This window comes from Carex rostrata, chromosome 15, assembly GCF_964058835.1.
Source record: "Carex rostrata chromosome 15, lpCarRost1.2, whole genome shotgun sequence".
NCBI lineage: Eukaryota > Viridiplantae > Streptophyta > Magnoliopsida > Poales > Cyperaceae > Carex > Carex rostrata.
In genome coordinates, this window is record NC_135932.1 from 10113877 (window position 1) to 10133980 (window position 20104).

At 31.9% G+C, this 20104-nt stretch overlaps 1 protein-coding gene and 1 pseudogene across 1 annotated transcript; both read right to left on the minus strand.

The window, feature by feature from the left end:
- Window positions 1–1748: 1748 nt before the first annotated feature.
- Window positions 1749–4593, minus strand: LOC144566013 (dirigent protein 2 pseudogene; annotated as a pseudogene).
- A 9758-nt stretch (window positions 4594–14351) lies between these two features.
- On the minus strand, window positions 14352–15566 carry LOC144566735 (dirigent protein 11-like). The gene is made up of 2 exons (XM_078316755.1): window positions 15282–15566; window positions 14352–14735 (listed from the first exon to the last, which is right to left on the minus strand). The coding sequence occupies exons 1-2, from the start codon at window positions 15535–15537 to the stop codon at window positions 14467–14469; spliced, it is 525 nt and encodes a 174-aa protein (XP_078172881.1). The 5' UTR covers window positions 15538–15566; the 3' UTR covers window positions 14352–14466.
- Between the last annotated feature and the right edge of the window lie 4538 nt (window positions 15567–20104).

Consider the following 20104-nt stretch of genomic DNA (forward strand, 5'->3'; position numbering starts at 1 on the left):
CTATATATGTTTATTATTATTATTATTATTATTATTATTATTATTATTATTATTATTATTATTATTATATATATATATATAGAGAGAGAGAGAGAGATGGGTGAGACGCGGAGCACCATGCGTTTGTACTTCACGCCATATTTTCATTTTGAAAGTCTAAACAATCGATCCGAACCGTTAGATGTGATCTCCATATTGAAATGTGCTTGGAGACCAAATTTTACATTTTTTGAAATTTTTTTACTATTTATTAAGCCACTTTGAAAATCTGAAAATCCGGATGAACAGTAAAAACAGTAAAAATTTCTGGACCACCGGATCAGCGATTTTCAAAGTGGCTTAATAAATAGTAAAAAAATTTCAAAAAATGTAAAATTTGGTCCCCAAGCACATTTCAATATGGAGATCGTGTTGAGCGGTTCGGATCGGTTGTTTGGATTTTCAAAATGACAAAAATGTACCATAGAGCACCAAACGCGTATACTCCGCGTCTCACCCAAGCCCATCTCTCTCTCTCTCTCTCTCTCTCTCTCTCTCTATATATATATATATATATATATATATATATATGTTTACTGTAGGGGATGATGGATGGAAGCTTAATTAAAGTTAAGGATGATTAAATTGGTTATTTGGAATTAGATCGATCGAAATTATTTTTATTTGGTGAATTTAATTTTTGGAGGTTTATGTTAAATAGGAGAGAGAAAATACTGAAAAATATTTTTGACCTCACAAACAAAATAAGTTTTACCACTTGCATGAGTGGTTGAACTTAAATTGGTCTAATTATTCCGCAATTGTATGCCAACCTAAATGAGGGTTCAATATAATCTCTCATTAATTCTTTGATTTTGTTAACTAAAAATGGACTAAATATGAAGCTGATCGAGATGAAATTAAGACTTGATGAATTGTTTAATTTCTTTCCTCAAAAAGAAAAATATTAAAATTTCATAAATGAACAAAGAAATGAAGCATATCGACTTAATTTTTCTTCGAACATGAAAGGAAACGGGAATTGAGAGAAATAAAATAAAAGGGTTGATGGCTTTCATTGATTGAACGACGACACCTATGCAGGAGGTACGGACATGGATTTGTAAATGATCTTAAACAAGTACGATATATATATTATGTATTAATTTTCATTCTCCAATTCAAATAAAATGCATCACATTAATTTATTGTCATTGTTTAGAGCGATTTTTCACCTCATTTTTGGAGAAATTCGACAAATGCCGGCGGGCCCAGATAATTTTTCTAATTTAGGTCCTTCAAAATTTTTTCTAATTTAGAAGGTTCGGAACACATGATGCAACCTTATTGATTTTCTTTTCTGAGATAGCTAGGATCCAAAAAAATATATATATATGATTTCTCTCATTCCAGCTCTGTAGAAATTAAAATTTGCACCCTAGTCCCTAGTCCGTCTTCTGTGATTTTATTAATTTATTCTACTAGGCATGAGCCATGAGGTACTTGACTCGATATTATAAAAGTTGAGGCAAAGAAGATGTAATTGTAAATTAATAAAACGGTCCTTCGGTGGTTGAGAACCCCTTTTCAAGCGTCAACTATATATCAATTCTAAAATTAATGAAACGTCGTACAATGTTGCATTTTATTTTATTTTTATTTCAATTCGTGCAATGTCTACGAAACATCTGAATCAAACTAATTATTAAGCATCAACCATCAAAGTCTTCAAACTTATAACACACACACACACACACACAAAATCTTCCTTAATTAATTTCCTTGTACCAGACATACATATCAAATTCATAAACCCCATAGGTAGCGGAGGTAAACACAGTCTTGGTAAGGCTGTATCCCTTTGCCATTCTAAACATACCGGTACCGCCTACGATGGCTCGCTCTATCGGCTGCCCCCATTTAATACTCCCGTATAGTGCGAGAGTGCTGCCGTTGTATTTCCCCCCACTGAAAATGAAGTTGAGCATCGTCTCTAATGACCCGTCCTTCCCCACTATTGCGACGAGGCCCTGAGCACGACCTGTTGTAGCATTTGTTCGATCTCGTAATTAGCATATATATATATATATATATCAAGCTTCTAAATAGCGTTTATAGCGGTGTAGCGGGGAGACAAAAAAAAAAGCTTTAGCGAATAGCGGAGCTATAGCGAAAGCTATTATAAATAGCGTTTTTTTATTTCAAAAATTATATTTTATATTTCTACTAATAGTAAAAAGAGTGATGCTTCTATGGACATAAGGGCCTATTTGTAAAATGAATATATTTTTATTTTCAAAGTTCAAACAGCCGATCCGAACCGTTTATCTTGTTCTCCATATTAATATATCTCTGGAGACCAAATTTTACATTTTTCTGAATTTATTTACTATTTATTAAGATGGGTATAAAAAATATCAAATTCAGACCATTGAATTTTGTACCCATCTTAATAAATAGTAAAAAAAATCAGAAAAATGTAAAATTTGGTATCCAAGCACATATTAATATGGAGAACAAGATGAACGGTTCGGATCGACTGTTTGAACTTTAAAAATAAAAATATGTTCATTTTACAAATAGGTCCTTATGTCCATAGAAGGCTTTGCCTAGTAAAAATGTCTCATCAAGAAAAAAAATATCAAATTAATTAAGAAGTTCTAATATTATTCATATTAAACCAATACAAAGTTCAAATTGTCATTCAAAATATCCCTAATTCAAAAACTATCGATATATTTTATATTCAAAATATACCACTACCATATATTAATGCATGATACAAAATTTAATTGATATAGCGGTATAGCCCGCACATGTTCCATTGTATTGATATAGCTTAATAAAGTAAAGAAAAAAAAACCAATCTAGATATTAAGGCCCATTAAAATTGCAAAATCATGTTTTCAGAAAAAAAAAAAAATTGCAAAATTATAACCCATGTAGCATAGCGGACCGCTATTGCCGCTACGCGCTATAGCGGACCGCTATTACCGCTATAGCGGTCGTAGCTTGATTAGCGCAGTTTTAGCCCGTAGCTTAGCTTTTTGGGTCCAAAACCGCTATAGCGGCGCTATAGCTTAGCTATAGCTAGCTATTTAGAAGCTTGATATATATAGCAACTACTTTGAAAAATCACATTTACAAGTTACTCAATGTACATCATGGTCGATCAATTTCTTTATTGGTGCCTTTTAACAAAGCATGCATCATGTCAATGTTCCAGATTTGACTGAAAATTAAGAGAAATACTTATATATATATATATATAGAGTAAGGCTACGCTATTTCGCGAATTAAACGGGCTGTTTTAATTCGCGCTCATATCTCTAGTTTCGAAGTCCAAATAACCGATCCAAACAGTTAGATGTTTAATCTATATTAAAATGTGCTTGGAGACCAAATTTTACATTTTTTGGAATTTTTTTACTATTTATTAAGATGATTTGAAAATCGCTGTTTTTATTAAAATTCTGCACCATTAAAAAACAGCAATTTTCAAACCATCTTAATAAATAGTAAAAAAATTCTAAAAAATGTAAAATTTGGTCTCCAAGCACATTTTAATATAGATTAAACATCTAACGGTTTGGATCGTCTATTTGGATTTTGAAACTAGAGATATGAGCGCGAATTAAAATAAACCGTTTAATTCGCGAAGTAGCATAGCCTTACTCTATATATATATATATATATATATATATAGAGCTGGGCTACGGTGAGTTGCGAAGTAAAGCGACTATTTTACTTCACGCTCATATTTTGTGATTTTAAAGTTCAAAACGTAGATCCGAACCGTTCATCTTGTTCTCCATATTGAAATGTGCTTGGAGACCAAATTTTACATTTTTTGGAATTTTTTTACTATTTATTAAGCAATTTTGAATGCCGCTGATCTGAGGGTTCACAAAATTTTACTGTTTTTTACTGTTCACAGCAAAACAGCAGTTTTCAAAAATTCTTAATAAATAGTAAAAAAATTCCAAAAAATATAAAATTTGGTCTCCAAGCACATTTCAATATGGATTAAATATCTAACGGTTCGGATCGGTCGTTTGGGCTTTCAAAATAAAAATACGGCGTGAAGTAGAAACGCATTTTACTTCTCAACTCACCGTAGCCTATCTCATATATATATATATATATATATATATATATATATATATATATATATATATATATATATCTTCCAAAAAAAAAGAAATAAATAAAATAAAAGGATATGAATGAAAACATTTTTTCAGAAGATATAGAGAAATTAAGTACTCAAAAGGAATATAATATTGAAGTAAAAGGGAGGGCTCATTAATTAGTAACCAGATTAAAATTAAGTAAAATAATATAAAATGTTATTCGGGAAAATATATAACCAATCAATGTTGAGTTCTGATCTTGGCCTTCCCGCAACATGTTGTCAATCACCGAAATTTCACCAAAGCTGAATGGATCGCCGTTTGGGGCTTTAACTACAGTCAGCACAGTTGCATTAGATCCTGAAAGGATCTCATGAAAATAGAAATGCAAATGAGCCTTTTTAGCACTTGCTTGATGAAAGGAGAGGAGTACAAGGACAGAAAATAAGAGAACACTTTGAGAGAGGGAATTAGAGGCCATGGCGAGCTTATGCATGTATTCCAAGAGGCTATATATAGCTTATATATGTATGTGTATTTATAGTATTTTGAATGAGTAAGTTGGGGTCAAGTCTTCTAATACTCTTTTTATATTTTGTTATTATAATGAAATATTTTTTCTATTTAAATTTCAAACTTATAATTAATTTTTCATATCCGAAGACACATAATATGCCTTATCACTAGATCGAATATTAATTCTTGTGTATTTATATATAGCATTGATATAAGATTTCGTCTTTGAAGAAATATTAGGTTACGGTCGACTACTTGAGAATTTTTTTTATTGCGGTTTAAAATTAAAAACTTGGAGTTGATTCTTTCAAATTAAACTGATCTAAATTATTTGTGTTTGAGCGAGGTTTAAAATTAACGGGGTCCAAATTAAGTACACGAGTGAAAATTAAAAAAAATTGAAAATCACAGCGTTTGACCGACTGAAGTCTGTATTCTTTATACTGGGAAAATTTCCTGTGTACCCAGGGTAACTTTTAAAATAGCCAATATCTCCATTAAAACATCTTAATATTCAATATCCCACTACAGCAGATCCATGTTTCTGCGACCGGAATTTCGGTCGCTGATAACAGGAGCGCCAGTCGCTGAAACTATGGTCACTGATGCTCTCCTGCTAATGTCACCGGTCGCTGAATGACGTCAGTCAGTCGCTGATAATTTTTCTGCGACCAAATTGTTTTGGTCACTGTTTTTTTGCTGACGTCACAAAAACAGATATCTGCGACCAAAAAAACAGTCGCTGATACTTAAAAAAACGGTCCCTAATAGTTTTTTGTTGACGTCAGCAAAAATGTATCTGCGACCAAAAAAATGGTCGCTGATAATTTTCCCTGACATCAGAAAATAGGTATCTAAAACCAAAAAAACGGTCACTGATACTTAAAACCGGTCGCAGAAAGTCTTCTGTCAGTTTTTTAGAATTTTTTTCATTATTTAAATTTGCACCATTTAATAATTGATACGATACGTATCAACATACAACATAATACACATACAAGACATCGATACATGCATACACATAATACAACATAACATCAATACATACACATAACACAATATATCGATACATACAAAACAAATATAAACATAAATATCATAAAACTGTATACCATATTATCAAACATAAAATACGAAATGTCAAGTAATATAAACATAAATGTCGAATAACATCAAGTAACAGATAATCTAAATGTCAAGTAACATATAAATCAAGAATGTCAAAACAAACATCTGAACAAGCTAGATACAAATATCTAATCGCCACTGACATCTGAAAACTGCATACATATAGGTTGCATGTTCAAGCCTTAATTGAGACAAAAAGGGTTGATTGGTTTCTTTTAGGTGTGGATGCATAAATGTCGGGTTCAGTGACTTGTTTCAAAAAGACAGAAATTTTTTTTGCAAAATTAGCACCTATTGTATTCTTCTCCTTTGGAACATGAACTAGCATTGAAGGAACCTTCTATGTTATCTCTAACTCTTCGAGCTCCTCCTATGAATACAAATTAGAATAACAAATTAGACAAAAACAAATTACAACATGCAATTGATCTTAGATTTGATAAATCATAATATATAGAATCAGATTTTTTTTCTAAATTTTTACATTTGTACCTTGAATTTTTGGGCATATACTATCTGACTACTATGCAATGATTATATGAGATCATTTGACTGTTTATTTTGGGCATACACTATACAATGCACCAATTGGTTATAGAATATAGAGTGAAAAAAATTATGAACAAACAAAAAAAATATTGAATTTAACAACAAGTTTCATAATTGTAGTATATTGCACAATATAAATCTTAAAATTGCCCATCAGATCAGAATTTAACAAGGAGTTCCATAATTGTAGTATACTGCATCTATGCATAATGCCATTACAAAAAATGACAAATGCAAACGCCCCCCCCCCCCCATTATAATTTAATGCATACGGTTGTCTAAACTACAATTAACAAGCACATATTTGTACCTTTTTTCTGGTATGAAGGGAGCAATATAAATTCAAATAAAATCAAAAAATAATATAAATTCAATGAAATTCAGCCAAAAATATACCATAACAGACCATAACACAGCAAGCACCAATACATTCGACACAATCAATTCAGAATTACACCTATTACTTAACATAGCTAATTAAAAGGATACCACAACTCAAATCAGAATTTAAAGCTAAATTTGAGAGCTAACTGTTCTTCTGAGCCAGCGACTTGCCTTCTCTGTTCAGCGACTTGAAAGACACAACAGCGACTCACTTCAGGCAGAGGTGAGCAGACTTGACAAGTCGGAGAGCGGAGTTGAGATCGGACTCAGAGTGAGAGAGAGCGATTGCTGATCAACGAGAGGAAGGGAAGGGGGTTTCGATTGTTGGCTGCTGTCTGGTGAGAGGAAGGTAAGGGAAGGGTGCGACAGCTCCGTCTGGCGAGCTAGTGGCGCGACGGCGAGAGAGAAAGAAAGGAACGGGCAGGTTAGGGCTTGACGCGAGAGAGAAAGGGTCTGACGCCTTTTCTTTTTTTTTGGAAAAATTACATTCTGCGACCAGCGAAATGACCGGTCGCAAATTCCGATCGCAGAAAAAACATTCTGTTGTAGTGTCCTCATACAAATTTAACATTCTTTCTTTTATTCTCATTTACTCAATACATTTATTATTTAGACAAATACATCCTTCTTCTAAAATGGAGATGGTCCTTTAAATTAGCAACATGATGGTATTGAATAAGAAAAAAAAAAGGCTCCATCTTCTTCATCTTGACATCTAAACTAAAACTCGTAACTTCCCTCCAAAGCTTCTCTATCAAGGATATATTTTATTCCAAAACACAAAGTTTGACCTTCTCTTTTAATGATTGAAATAAGTACCAAACTACCAATGTTTAAGGTCTTATTAAAAAAAGAAGGCATCTAGAAAACAGGGATAAACTAGAGGATATTCATCTGTAACAGTAATTGATTTCATTGTATTTGAAAGAGGAGATGCAATCTGCTTTGTATAAGGACTACTGTATTTAACTGGATTAACTAAACAAAGGTAAAAATAACCCCACAGCTAATTAACTATTTATAGATCAGCCTTGGTTAGGCGTCAGTGAATATTTCAATTAATATTATGGTAAATGAGAAGGTTTCAATTCCAGTAGCTTGTTTTTCTAAAAAAAAATAATTACCAGTAGCTTCTCTCCACATAAAGGACATATTCATTTGTTTATCTAATAATCCACACGTGTTTGTGTTTGCTTCTGAAGCATGAAGAAAAAGCCCTCAATGATCTGCATAGATTCAAATTTTTTTGAAGTTCAATCCAGTTGAAAATTCATATAATTATACATGTATACAGAGGTCACAGGCAAATTAAGGTAGAACCCCAGCTCCAATAAATATATCTTCCAAATTTCAATTCCTCCGTCATTCTGGCAGTGAAGATGGCTCCTGTCGTAGGGTGGATTAGACAATTTTACTCTTCCGTTTCAATTTTCTTAATAGAGAAACTTTGAAGAGAAGCTAACTTAATGGATGAGAACTTTAATTTCTATCAGTGAAGGAGAAAAAAATTTAGATGCCAAGATGAAGAAGATGGAGCCTTTTTTTTCCTTATTCAATTCCAGCATGTTGCTAATTTAAAGGGTTATCTCCATTTCAGAGGAAGGACATATTTGTCTAAATAATAAATTTAATGAGTAAATAGAGATAAAAGAAAGAGCATTACATTTTTATGGAGGTATTAGATATTAAGATGTTTTCATAAGAAAATTGACTATTTTGAAAATTATAATGGGTTCACTAGAAATTTTCCCAAAAATGGGAATTGAAAACAAATAAATTAATAGAAGGGTTGGTGGCTTTTTAAGTTTTAATTGAAGGTCAATGGTGTCCTATGCACGATATATGGACTTAATTAATATTTGTGAATTTAATAGAGCATAATTACCTGTTTCTCTTTGGAGTGTACACAAGCATAGAATGAGTAAATACATTCGAATTCTAAGGTACACCATCTATATCCCTAAGCTATTTTATAATTTTAATATTTTAATATTTTCCTAAAACACTTCTAGAGAAATAAATTAAATACCTTAGAATTTCAATATACTAGGACTACAATAATTTTTTTTTATTTACACAGAAATGATTTTTGAACCATGATAAGTAACTCAGATCCAAATTTTTTTTTCCAATAATACACGAAAAAATATTTTAATTTGTTTATAACCACAAAAAAACTTGTCTGAATGATGTTTCATACTACTTCTAGTACATCTAAATTATAAGATATTTCATCTATTTTATTAATATTTTTTCTAGTATATTCAAATGGTAAGTAGCTTCATTTATTTTCAAAAGTTAATAAAAGGAAATCATTTTCGGCTATGTTGCATAATGTCAAATAAAAATATATAGAGAGGAAATTCTGGACCGCCAAAACTTCAGACAGCCAATTCTCTTTCAAACTTTTCAGAGTTCTGATGGTTGAGTATTTTTAAAAATATCCAAAAAAAACTTGAATATTTTTGTAAATTTTTATATTTTGATGGATATTAAAAAAATAATTCGGCGCCCCGTGCCCCCAGCCCCACCAATAACAGGTTTGACTTTGCTTCCATTATTCCAATAATGAAGAGAAATCCTAGGTACTTATTTATTTTTATTTTTTATGGCAAGTACTGTATTCAGGTCAATTATTACAAAATATCAGTTGTACCCTTTTGATTCGAACGATAAAGAGAAATATTATTTTTTTTTCTTTATATATCAGTTGTACTCTTTCATTCTCTTCCACTCTTAAATGCCTTAATTAATACGTACAAAAGTTAAATAAAGAAAGGTCCTTCTTCGGAGATAAAAAAAAAAAATATGTTCTCCGTATCTTTCATATTTCCTTTCTCCCTTGATGTATCTCCTTTCTCCTTAATCTCTTCAACTTGTAAGCACAGAAAAATGGAAATAAATCAAATTGCATAGTTAATCTAAGCTCGTACGGATAAAGAGCTGTTAGTTTTATACATTAGAGTGATGTGACCAAAAATCTTATAAAATAATATTGTAACATATAGGCAATAACGTATAGTAATTGAAATGATATTGTTTTCTTAAAAAAACAATAGTTGCATTATATCATTGTGAACAATTGATACTGGTAAATTAAAATGTCAGCAAAATTATTATAGTGATTGATCTCTAAACATTAAGATAGGGATCTGAGCTTATTATCCCTACCGATATATAGCGAAAAAAAATCTCTCAGCACTTAATTTTGTAATAGTTGATCCAAAAAAACAATCCCCTTTTTTATGGATTCGAAATCTATCTGATAGCTTTTGGACCATATTATGTCCAAATGTTTCCTGCTTCGTTGGATTAGGATGATATTTATAATTGAGAAATAGATTTTTAATTGTTTCAGAAAGAAATATATAAATATTTTTTTCTTCTTCATTTGATAACATAACAAAACAAAAGGTGAAAGAATAATTTTCTATATTTATCTAATCACTCAATCAGACGGTGTAAAAAGTTCTTTGAAAATGTTTCAAATGACTTTTTTGTTTAGTTTATGGAGTACTAGATTTCGTTTTGCTTTGTTTCGGCAACAATAAATATAAATAATTGAGATAAGCTAGTCATATAGATTGTCGGTGATATGACAAACCAATTAAAAACAGTACTAGTACATATCATCCAAGAATTAGTTTATTATATATATAAGTTTATATATAATAATAATAATAGTAGTAGTAGTATAAAAAACAAAACAAAAACCTATAGTGTGACAATTTATTGATTCTGTGAAATTTGCTACAACTGAAAATGTACTAACAATACATTATAAAAGAGTAAATAGCTGGAAGCATATTTTGTACGTCATCATCGATCAGCAACCACATAAAAAACCTCACACATAAGAAATGCCTGAATTTGATACATGTACAATTATAGAAATTATGTAATTTTATATATTAAAGTATTATCAATATGAAATATATTTTACATCCGTGTTAAAAATCGTTTGATGTTTTTCGGATTTAATCCAAATAACATAAAAATACAAAAAAAAAAAAGTGTATAAGCAATGAAGACTAATCAGTTCAACCATTGTTTAAAGGGATATTTTGTTATTTCCGGATGCCAAGTTTAAAAAACAATTCCAATTAATGATTATTTTTTAAATACACACACAGATTGTCTAATATGCTTTCGGTAGCACTTTGACCGAAATGCTACCGATCCAAATTTAAAAAAATCGAATTCGAAACTTCAAACTAAGTAGCTCCGTAAATTGGTTATATATTGAACTTGTAGAATACTAATTTTTATTATTTTTATGATTTATAAAAGATGATAAAAAATATGATCTTTAGCCAATCTCTCTCTCTATCTATATATATACACCCACATAGCTAGGGAGCCAATCAGAGGTCACCAGTTACCGTTGCATACCCAGTTATCTAGACGCCGCTACAAATCAAAAAACCGTTTTTTTTAAAAAAACATTTGCATAGGCTGCCAAGTAAATATCTAAACTACGGTTTAAGTGATCATTTTATTATTGAAATTTTGGGTAGATTATATGTTTAACAATTCAATTCAGTTTACTGCAATTGTTTATATTTGAAAATTAGAATTTAAGTATAAATTAAATTCATAACAGAGTTTATCGGATCGTCATCTAGTCGTATGAGCAGTAGTCTTATCTTCTGTTTTCGTATCAAATGTACGCAGTAACAACAACATTCTGTCTCTACTTGTATTTACAAACAAAATAACAAACAACTGCAAGTTAGAATGCTAGTACCGATTGACAATTCTTTATGTATCTCTTGCTCTCTCTCTCTGTTTCTGAATTGGTGGGAACACAATGGCTATCTGAAAATCCAATGTGCGTGTATATTTGTAATAATATGCACCTGTTGATCACCAGGGCCGGCCCTGGTGCTGGGCAGCCAGGGCGATCACCCCGGGCCTCAAGATTCAAGGGGAGCCTAAAAGAAAAAAAATATTTTGCATATATTAAAAAAAATTATGTATATATTAAAAATAAATAAAATATTAGAGCTCAAACTTTGAATATATAAAACGGCCAAACTTTTCTATAAATAGGTATGATATATTGGCATATCAATATAAAAAAAATTGTATACATCAGTATTGTAAATAACTGCATGTGCTTGTCGAACGGACGGGATAACGTCAAGCGATTATATGTGGACAATTTTGTATTTTTTATTAAAAGTATGTATATATATATTCATATTTTTTTAAAATAATATATTTAACTCATTAAACTTATCAAATAAACTTAATTTAACTTAGTTATATTATTATAACATGACACTGCGCTTAACAAAACACACACACTTTACATTTGTAAGTAACACATTTATTTAATAAAAAAATAAATTCGAGAATTAAGCGTTTTCAAATACTAATAATATATTACTTGAAAGACATGAAACATTCCAAATAAAATCACTAAATTTAGTTTGTGATAACAACTTAATTTCATATATAAACATGTCGTACTAATTGAAATAATCGGATCTAAGAAAAATATATGGTATAAAAATAATAGAGAAATTAATCAATTAATTCAATGTAACTAAGAAGAAAAAATATATATTAAAAAATTGAATGTATAGCCATGTAAAAATAAAACAACAATACAAGATTTATGAAATTTATTATTACATAGTCATTGAAAAAAAAAACAATGCATGTAAAGTTAAATAATCACTGGAATAAATAAAAATAAATGAGAATAAACGGATATAAATGGATGATCAAACGAGAATAAACAAAATAATTGAGAATAATCGACAATAATCGGCCGATTAATTGAAAAAATTCACTAATAGATCTCCGATAAGTGTATTCGTAATGGTTTAACCGTCGTTAATGATTAAATAGGTATATAATCAGTATAGTTAAAGACCATTTTTTTACAAAACTGGTATATATAAAAGTGTTCAAAATTGTCTTCCGCCCCAAAATCTTTAAACCGCCCTGTTGAATAATGTTATCAGAACCGGACCGGACATCGAACCGCTAAAGCTTCGGTTCAACGGTTCACTGGTTGAACCGATGGTTTTACCGGTTTAATGGTTGGTTTTTTAAAATATATATATAACTTATTATCCAAATAAGGTGCAATTTTGTACCAGTCACAGTGCTATCCTTTGAATTTTAAAATTTGAACTTCGAATTGCCACTAGAAATTGTAAAAAATAATTAAAAAAACATGTTTCTGCTTGTCCATAGAAGTGTCCTTTACTGATGGGTAAAACAGCTTGGCATAATATTGAGTCGAAGTACTCTTTTCATTATGGTTTGTAAAACAGATAAAAAAACTTCATCATATATCAAAACTGTTATAGGTAGCAACTGGTATGCATTTCAAATCATTCAAAAATTGTGGATGAAGCAGCAAAATGCACAACCAATCTAATACATGGAAATAATGGGTATGAGGTAGTAGTTATTGACATGGGATACTGTACCAGTTGGGGTTCAGGTACTGATGAGCTGTGACTAGAATCGGTACCGGCAAGTTAAGCACCTGCTTTCGTCAAGTTTTTGAGTTTCTATTTACTTTTGTGTTCCTTCTTAACTAAAAGCTTGTGAGTTCGTATGTGTTACAAGAGTAGTATCCCTAGTAAGCTGTACCTATACCTATGACAGTTTTTGGCAAGGAGCAATGCCAGTAGAAGGAACTTTAGCATCTTGGCCCCTGAGTTTGCCCTCCTTAATCATAATCAATAGAATTGCTCTCCAAAAAGAGGAACATAATCAATAGAAAGTGTATTACAGGAATATCAAGGAATATTTAAAGCAAGCCACATAGAAGAAAAATAAATTACTAATCCTAATTTTGTAACGGAAATAAAACAAAGAAATTGGCGAGAAGAGAAAACAACAAAATCAAGTTTGTAAAAAAAAATTGTAGACAGAAGATTGATTGCGTCAACTTTTCCCGATCTACACCAAATTTCGAAGAAGCATGGGGCAACCAATGCTTTTGACCCTTTATCTTCTTATTTCTTATTTCATATTCTTTTGACATATGGTCACAAATAAATCAAAGATCTAACCCGAAATCGAGAGAACGCATGTGCATGCGAGAGGGAGACGACATGGAGCGAGTGGAAGGGAGAAGCACATCGACAAGAGAGAAGAGATTTGAGAAAGGAGACTAGTAAGATATCGGACGAGAAGGAGAATCTGTTTTGAACCCGATTTTTATATCGGTTTAAATGAGCGATATCTAATAAGAACCAGACAGTTTAACCTGCTGTGCCCGGTTCATTAACTTAAGCGATTCTTTTAAAGAACCAAACCGGACAGGTGATCGGATCCGGTTTTTTCCGGTTAAACCACCGGTCCGGTCCGGTTCTGATAACACTGCTGTTGATCACATCCATTGAAATGGATCTTTCCACAGAATCTTATCCAGATACACTATTCAGATTCGTTTAACCATATAGAGCAAAAAATCAGGCCCATATATTCATGTAGCCCAACAAAATTTAATTCATATTTAATTCTATAAATTAGCTATTAATTAATTCCAGCCCACAACTATTTAACATGTAGAACATTATTTCTAACACTTATGACCTGAAATAAAATAAAGCTTCCAGCAATCCACCTCGTTAAATATTTTGGCAAATTAAAAAAAAAAAAAAAAAATTGGATGAAAACGACAACATTTTTTTTATTTATTCAAGTAAACTATGCGACAAGTACAACATATATCACCATTATTATTTAAAACTTGAAATCACACTGGAAGACATCGTCTAAAAGAAAGAAGAAATAAAGGGCTCGATCAATAGTGCCAAACATAAACATCATATTCATAGACATACTCGGTAGAGGAGATAATGACAGGGGAGGCAATGCTATATCCCCTAGCCATCCTAAACACCCCGGTGCCACCGATGACGGGTCGCTCTATTGTAATCCCGTTCCCTAACACAAACCATCCATATATTGCAAGGGTGCTGCCGTTGTACGCCCCGTCAGTGAAGACAAAGTTGAGCATTGTCGAAAGTGAACCATCCATCCCTGATGCTACAACCAGGCCCTGAACCCTACCTGTTCATGTTTACTACCAATTTAATTAATTAGTTTACTGCTAATGATCTACAGGAAACATATATATTAATTAGTTTACTGCTTTTTGAATGCTTAATTTATATCTGTCAAACGCACAGTTCACTTGTTGCCTCCTCTGTATTCATCTCTATTATTAGAAACTTCATTTTTGCCCCTTCTAATTTATACTTTTTATGACTGCTACTGTATATATATATAAGATGTCTAAAACAAAGTGTACTCCGCTTGTGTACTAGATTTAGCAAATAAATAAATAACAGAGAGGTTGTGTTTTCTGTTGCTGGATGTAGGAGAAATTACATCATGATATATATAACTAGTAGTCCAATTGCCATAGCTATAACCAATTCGATCGCCTTCTTATCGAAGCTAATTTCAGTCATAATTAATTAGAATTTTATAATGAATATCTAATTATATTTTACTGTACCAAGGTTAAGAAACATATTTCACCCTTGGATCATAGAGTTCTTTTATGTTTACAAAAGAATTTAACTAATGAATTTAATGACCGCACTTAGATACCTATCAATGAGGAGTTGTCATCCTGTCCTTCTCGTAGATAATCATCAATCACCGAAATTGCGCCAAAGGTGAATCCTGTACTGTTCGGGGCATGCACAACTTGCAATATTGTCGCATTGGATCCCGAAATGAGTTCATCGAAGTAGAAATGCAAGTGAGTATTTTTCTCTCCAGGAAGATCACTGTGTGCTTTGTTGATAGAGAGGAACAAAATGATGGAAAAAATAACAGCTTGAGAAATTATGGAAGAGGCCATGGGACTACTTAGAGGTAACTTATGCAGTTTATTAAAATGAAACCTGAGAGGCAATGTATATATAGCTTTATTCTGGCCTGACCAAATTGGTAATCTGAAGAATTAGGTGAGTTAGTCAAGCCCCTAATGGTTAATTTGTTTTTAAGTCTATCCGGGAATACTTTCTTTTTTCTTTCTTTTTTTGTCTTTGGATCAATATTCCTGATTGAAGAGACAAGGTAACTTATGTTCACATTAATAATCACCAAGGCCAATTTTAACTCACATAAATGCGACAAGTTTCTATGACATGATGTCTTTTTTCTTTTTTTGAAAGTTTGGTAGGAGCTACTAAGCTTTTATTATTATTTTTTAAATCTTCGCAGGAGCTGCGAAGTCGTGAGAGGGAATCGAACTCTCAACCTTTGAGTACAACAAACTTTTTCCTAGTCAATTGTGCTACATTCTCTTTCTCTACCAAAGTTTTATTAATAAACGTGTTTACAAATATAATAGGTGGGATTTGAAACCACGTTTTTACATCCACTATAATAATATGCAATTATCTGTGATTGTAAAAAATAACTATTTCCGATGGTAAGGCGACATAAATTGTTATTAATTCTCAAGGGTATCCGCAACGATACCAACACTGTTAAGCACTTCTACTCTTTGATATTTATGAGAGACTAAGTTATATATAAAAAAAATTCAATTTTTTTATACATAATTGAAATTTCTCTTTGATATATTATGAAGAGACTGAGCTATATAAAAAAGTTAATAAACAAATTCAGTTAAATTTATTTTATAAAATTTTAAAATTACAGGAATGATTTGACACCTCTATCAATGCATATATCCGTCCCGATGGGCCTAAGTTTGGGTTCTCTTAAATTTATAGCAAGCTACATGTAATTTTAAACGTTAATTTGTTATCATAATTGTGATGGAATAATCAACAACTATCATATATGATCAAAGTTATTCGATTTGAATCAAATTCATTTAAGAAAGTTATTGCATAAGAATCTGACTTTGATTTAGTGGCGGATGAACATGGCTTCCATATGAGATGTTATGGATTCGAAATTTATAAAGCGAAGAAATTTTCTATAATATACATAGGAATTTAAAAGTGTGTTAGATTAGATGGCTTCACCTCCAACTCATAATTAAATAAAAAAAGTTATTACATTATACAAGTCAAATTCAAAATTTGACTTCTCATACAAAAAAAAATAATGTTTTAAAAAATGTCATATGTTTTTCTAATTCATGTTTTAATTGTGTTGAGTCAGGTACTCGGGTACCTGCGAGGATACGGATTCATATATGAAATAGTTCATGGATCCGTATCGTCTCAGATACCTGACTATGTACAATTAGGCCTCAGACAGTTCCAGCCGAGTGAATGGATTTCATTGCCTATTTAGATATAGAGTGCCAGTCTTGAGATTCGTGTCAAGTTAAAACTGATGGCTCTGATCTAATTGTTTTCACTCAGACTCAGGTATGATGTGAGTTCCCGGTTCATGGGGCACCAATTGACAAATTAGCATTCAAAAAGGCCCAAATAATTATTTAAGAGCAGGTTTCATTTTTTCTGATGGTTCTAGAATGAATGAATTATGGGCCTACTACTCGGACATTGAATTTTGAACGCCGAGGCTCCTCAAACGTTGACACTCGACTGGGAAAGAAGGAAAGAAGGAAAGAAGGAAATGTCCAAATAAATGACGCACAGCGGCACAGACATCAAGAATTGTTGAATTCTTGTAGCCGACTGTTACACAATTTATTACACTTCTCGCTCGATAGGTTTGGAAACATTTTCAATTTTTGACGAACTTCGATTTGATCTGGTAATGGAGTGAAAAATAACTGAGAAGCCAAGAAAACAAAAAATCTTGTCTTGATTTAATTCAACAACAGTTCAATTACATTACGAGTCTTGCTTATATGCCCAGCAAACTAATCTCCCTATAAAGAAGAACTAGGAAACAATAAGAAAAATATTAATGATCAGCTTCTCTATTTGATAGTATAATTTGTTGAATATTTAACTACAAAACAGAAATAAATCGGATAATAATTGAAAATATATTATAATGAAATTTTGTTAAAATAAATAAGGTTAAAACAATAATATCCGGATCGTGTACGAAACACTGTTCCTAAGCGAATTCCGTCTCTACCATATAAGATGGAACCGCAATCAAGATAATCCAAAGTTGTCAACTTCTTGAGGCACGACTTTGGAAGTGACTGATAATAATTCCGCAATATCCAGCAGTTGATGAGAATTTAATTAATTGATATAATTGTTGGATATAGAAATCGGATTATAGAATATTAAAAGAGAAAAGTTTACAAGTGCAAACTTTGATACATGAGCCTCTAAGTTCTAAATAATACATATATTAATCCTAAGTAGTTTCTAGTCAATTTCTATTACCAATCTATTATCGACTTTGATATGCCGGTTGTAAATGAAACAAAGTCGGTTATACATAGAAGTCGACAGCCATATATAGAATAATTAGAATAAAGATATGTATGTAATAAATATATGTGACAATTTATAAGTCGGTTTGACTATTTTTTGAGTTTTCATGATCTTCAAAATCAATATACAATCCAATTAATTCTCTTGTCTTATAAGTCGGTTACTAGTCATAATTTTTGATCAATTGTCAGAAGATTTGATTTTTCTTTTTTCAATTAAAAATAAAATTTTGAGTTTTCTAAAATGAGTTCCAACATAATTGATTTTAATCTCTCTTCTGGATGGTGGAGGTGTACATTCACGCGAGTCCTACAAGCAGAGCTACAGGTAGGTAGACCTGTTTCAGACTTTCAGTTCAGTATTTCTCGATTGGCTTCCCTTCCTACCTAGCTACTTCGTTTTCGCTCTCCTCTTTTCGCTTCGGTCAACTATGTAGGCAGCGACAGAGGGAGAGGGTCAAATTCATTTATTCTCCTTCCTCGTATCATATGTAGGGGTGATTAATGAGCGAGCATGAGCGAGTTAGGGTATGCTCATGCTCGCTCATTAAGTAAATGAGCGAGTTGTTAATGAGCGAGTTTAAATGAGCGGATAAATGAGCGAGTTGTAAATGAGCGAGCTTTTAATGAGCGAGTTATGAGCAGCTCACGAGTTATGACTTATGACTCAAAACAAAATTATATAGTGTGCCACGCATAACAAAATTTGTTAAAAGTCATCATAACAAAATCCAACAAATTGTCATAATTCATTTAAATGAGTTATTATGACTATTACTTGTTTTGGGCTTTAGGCGGAGGTTTTGGTTCTGCCAATTTACAAAAAAAAAAATGAATATGAAACTATGAATATTAGTATATTACACAGGATTAAATGTTATATTGTGCTTACTATATTACACAGGATTAAATATGAAACTATGCTCACTATCTATCAATCTTAATGAGGCAAGGTTGATGTTACACATAATTACATAGGATTAAATGTGGCAGGGATTAGATGTGGCAAATTCTTAATGAGCGAGTTATGAGCGAGTTGGGTCATGCTCATGCTCGCTCATTAAGTAAATGAGCGAGTTGTTAATGAGCGAGTTTAAATGAGCGGATAAATGAGCGAGTTTAGACGAGCTTTTAATGAGCGAGTTATGAGCGGCTCACGAGTTATGAGCGATTTACTCACCCCTAATCATATGACAATATGACATGTCTGTCATATGGGCAAATTAGGGCCTTGTAACTTGATTCATACCCTGCCCGGCCCAATTTACATTTAAGCAAAATCTAGCATTGTTAGAAGGCCGCCATCTTCTTTTGCTGTAATTCTGACAAGTCCTGTACTGGTAAGGCTAAGAAAGAATATTGTTTAGTTTCAGACTTCCAAATACAGTGAGGTCCATTTTGTACCATTAATTAACAAGGAGCACGGATAAAAATGTTGTCCTAGTTACTTTTTTTCAAAAAAAAAAAAAAAAATGAGCTCACTTAAATTTAGTTATTGATTTGTTGAAAATACATCTTAAAACCCTGAACAAATAGATGCAAAAGGATTTTCCAGTTGAAAAAGAAAAAATAGCAATGAGGTCATCACATTACTCCCATCATTTTTTTTTTAAAGGTTAGTGGCTTTAAATGCACACTAACAATTTCATTGATAAAAAACGGACTTGCAACGGATCAAATGATCTTCTTTTCTAGATCTAAACTCATTTATTCTCATGAAATCACGTAAATTACTCTAATCAACTAATCATATTTATCTACTCTAAAAAAAACACCATATTACCTCTTTCTCCATCTCTATATACAACCGGATCTGCTTTTGTCCGATAGCCGCTGCACTCCGCCGGCCGAATTTGTCGCGCTCCGATCAAGATAGGGATAAAGGCACTACACTTCAAGCTCCGACAATATCACACTCTCGGCTCCAATCGGCTCCGCTCGACTCAGCTCCCTTCCCTCTTCCTCATTCTCTTCTCCGTTTAAAGAGATAGAGACGAGAGAGAGGGAAAGATATCGCTATACCGAAGAAGAAAACTAAGAGTAAGACGAGTGGGATGGAAAGAGATGAGGAAGAAGAAAG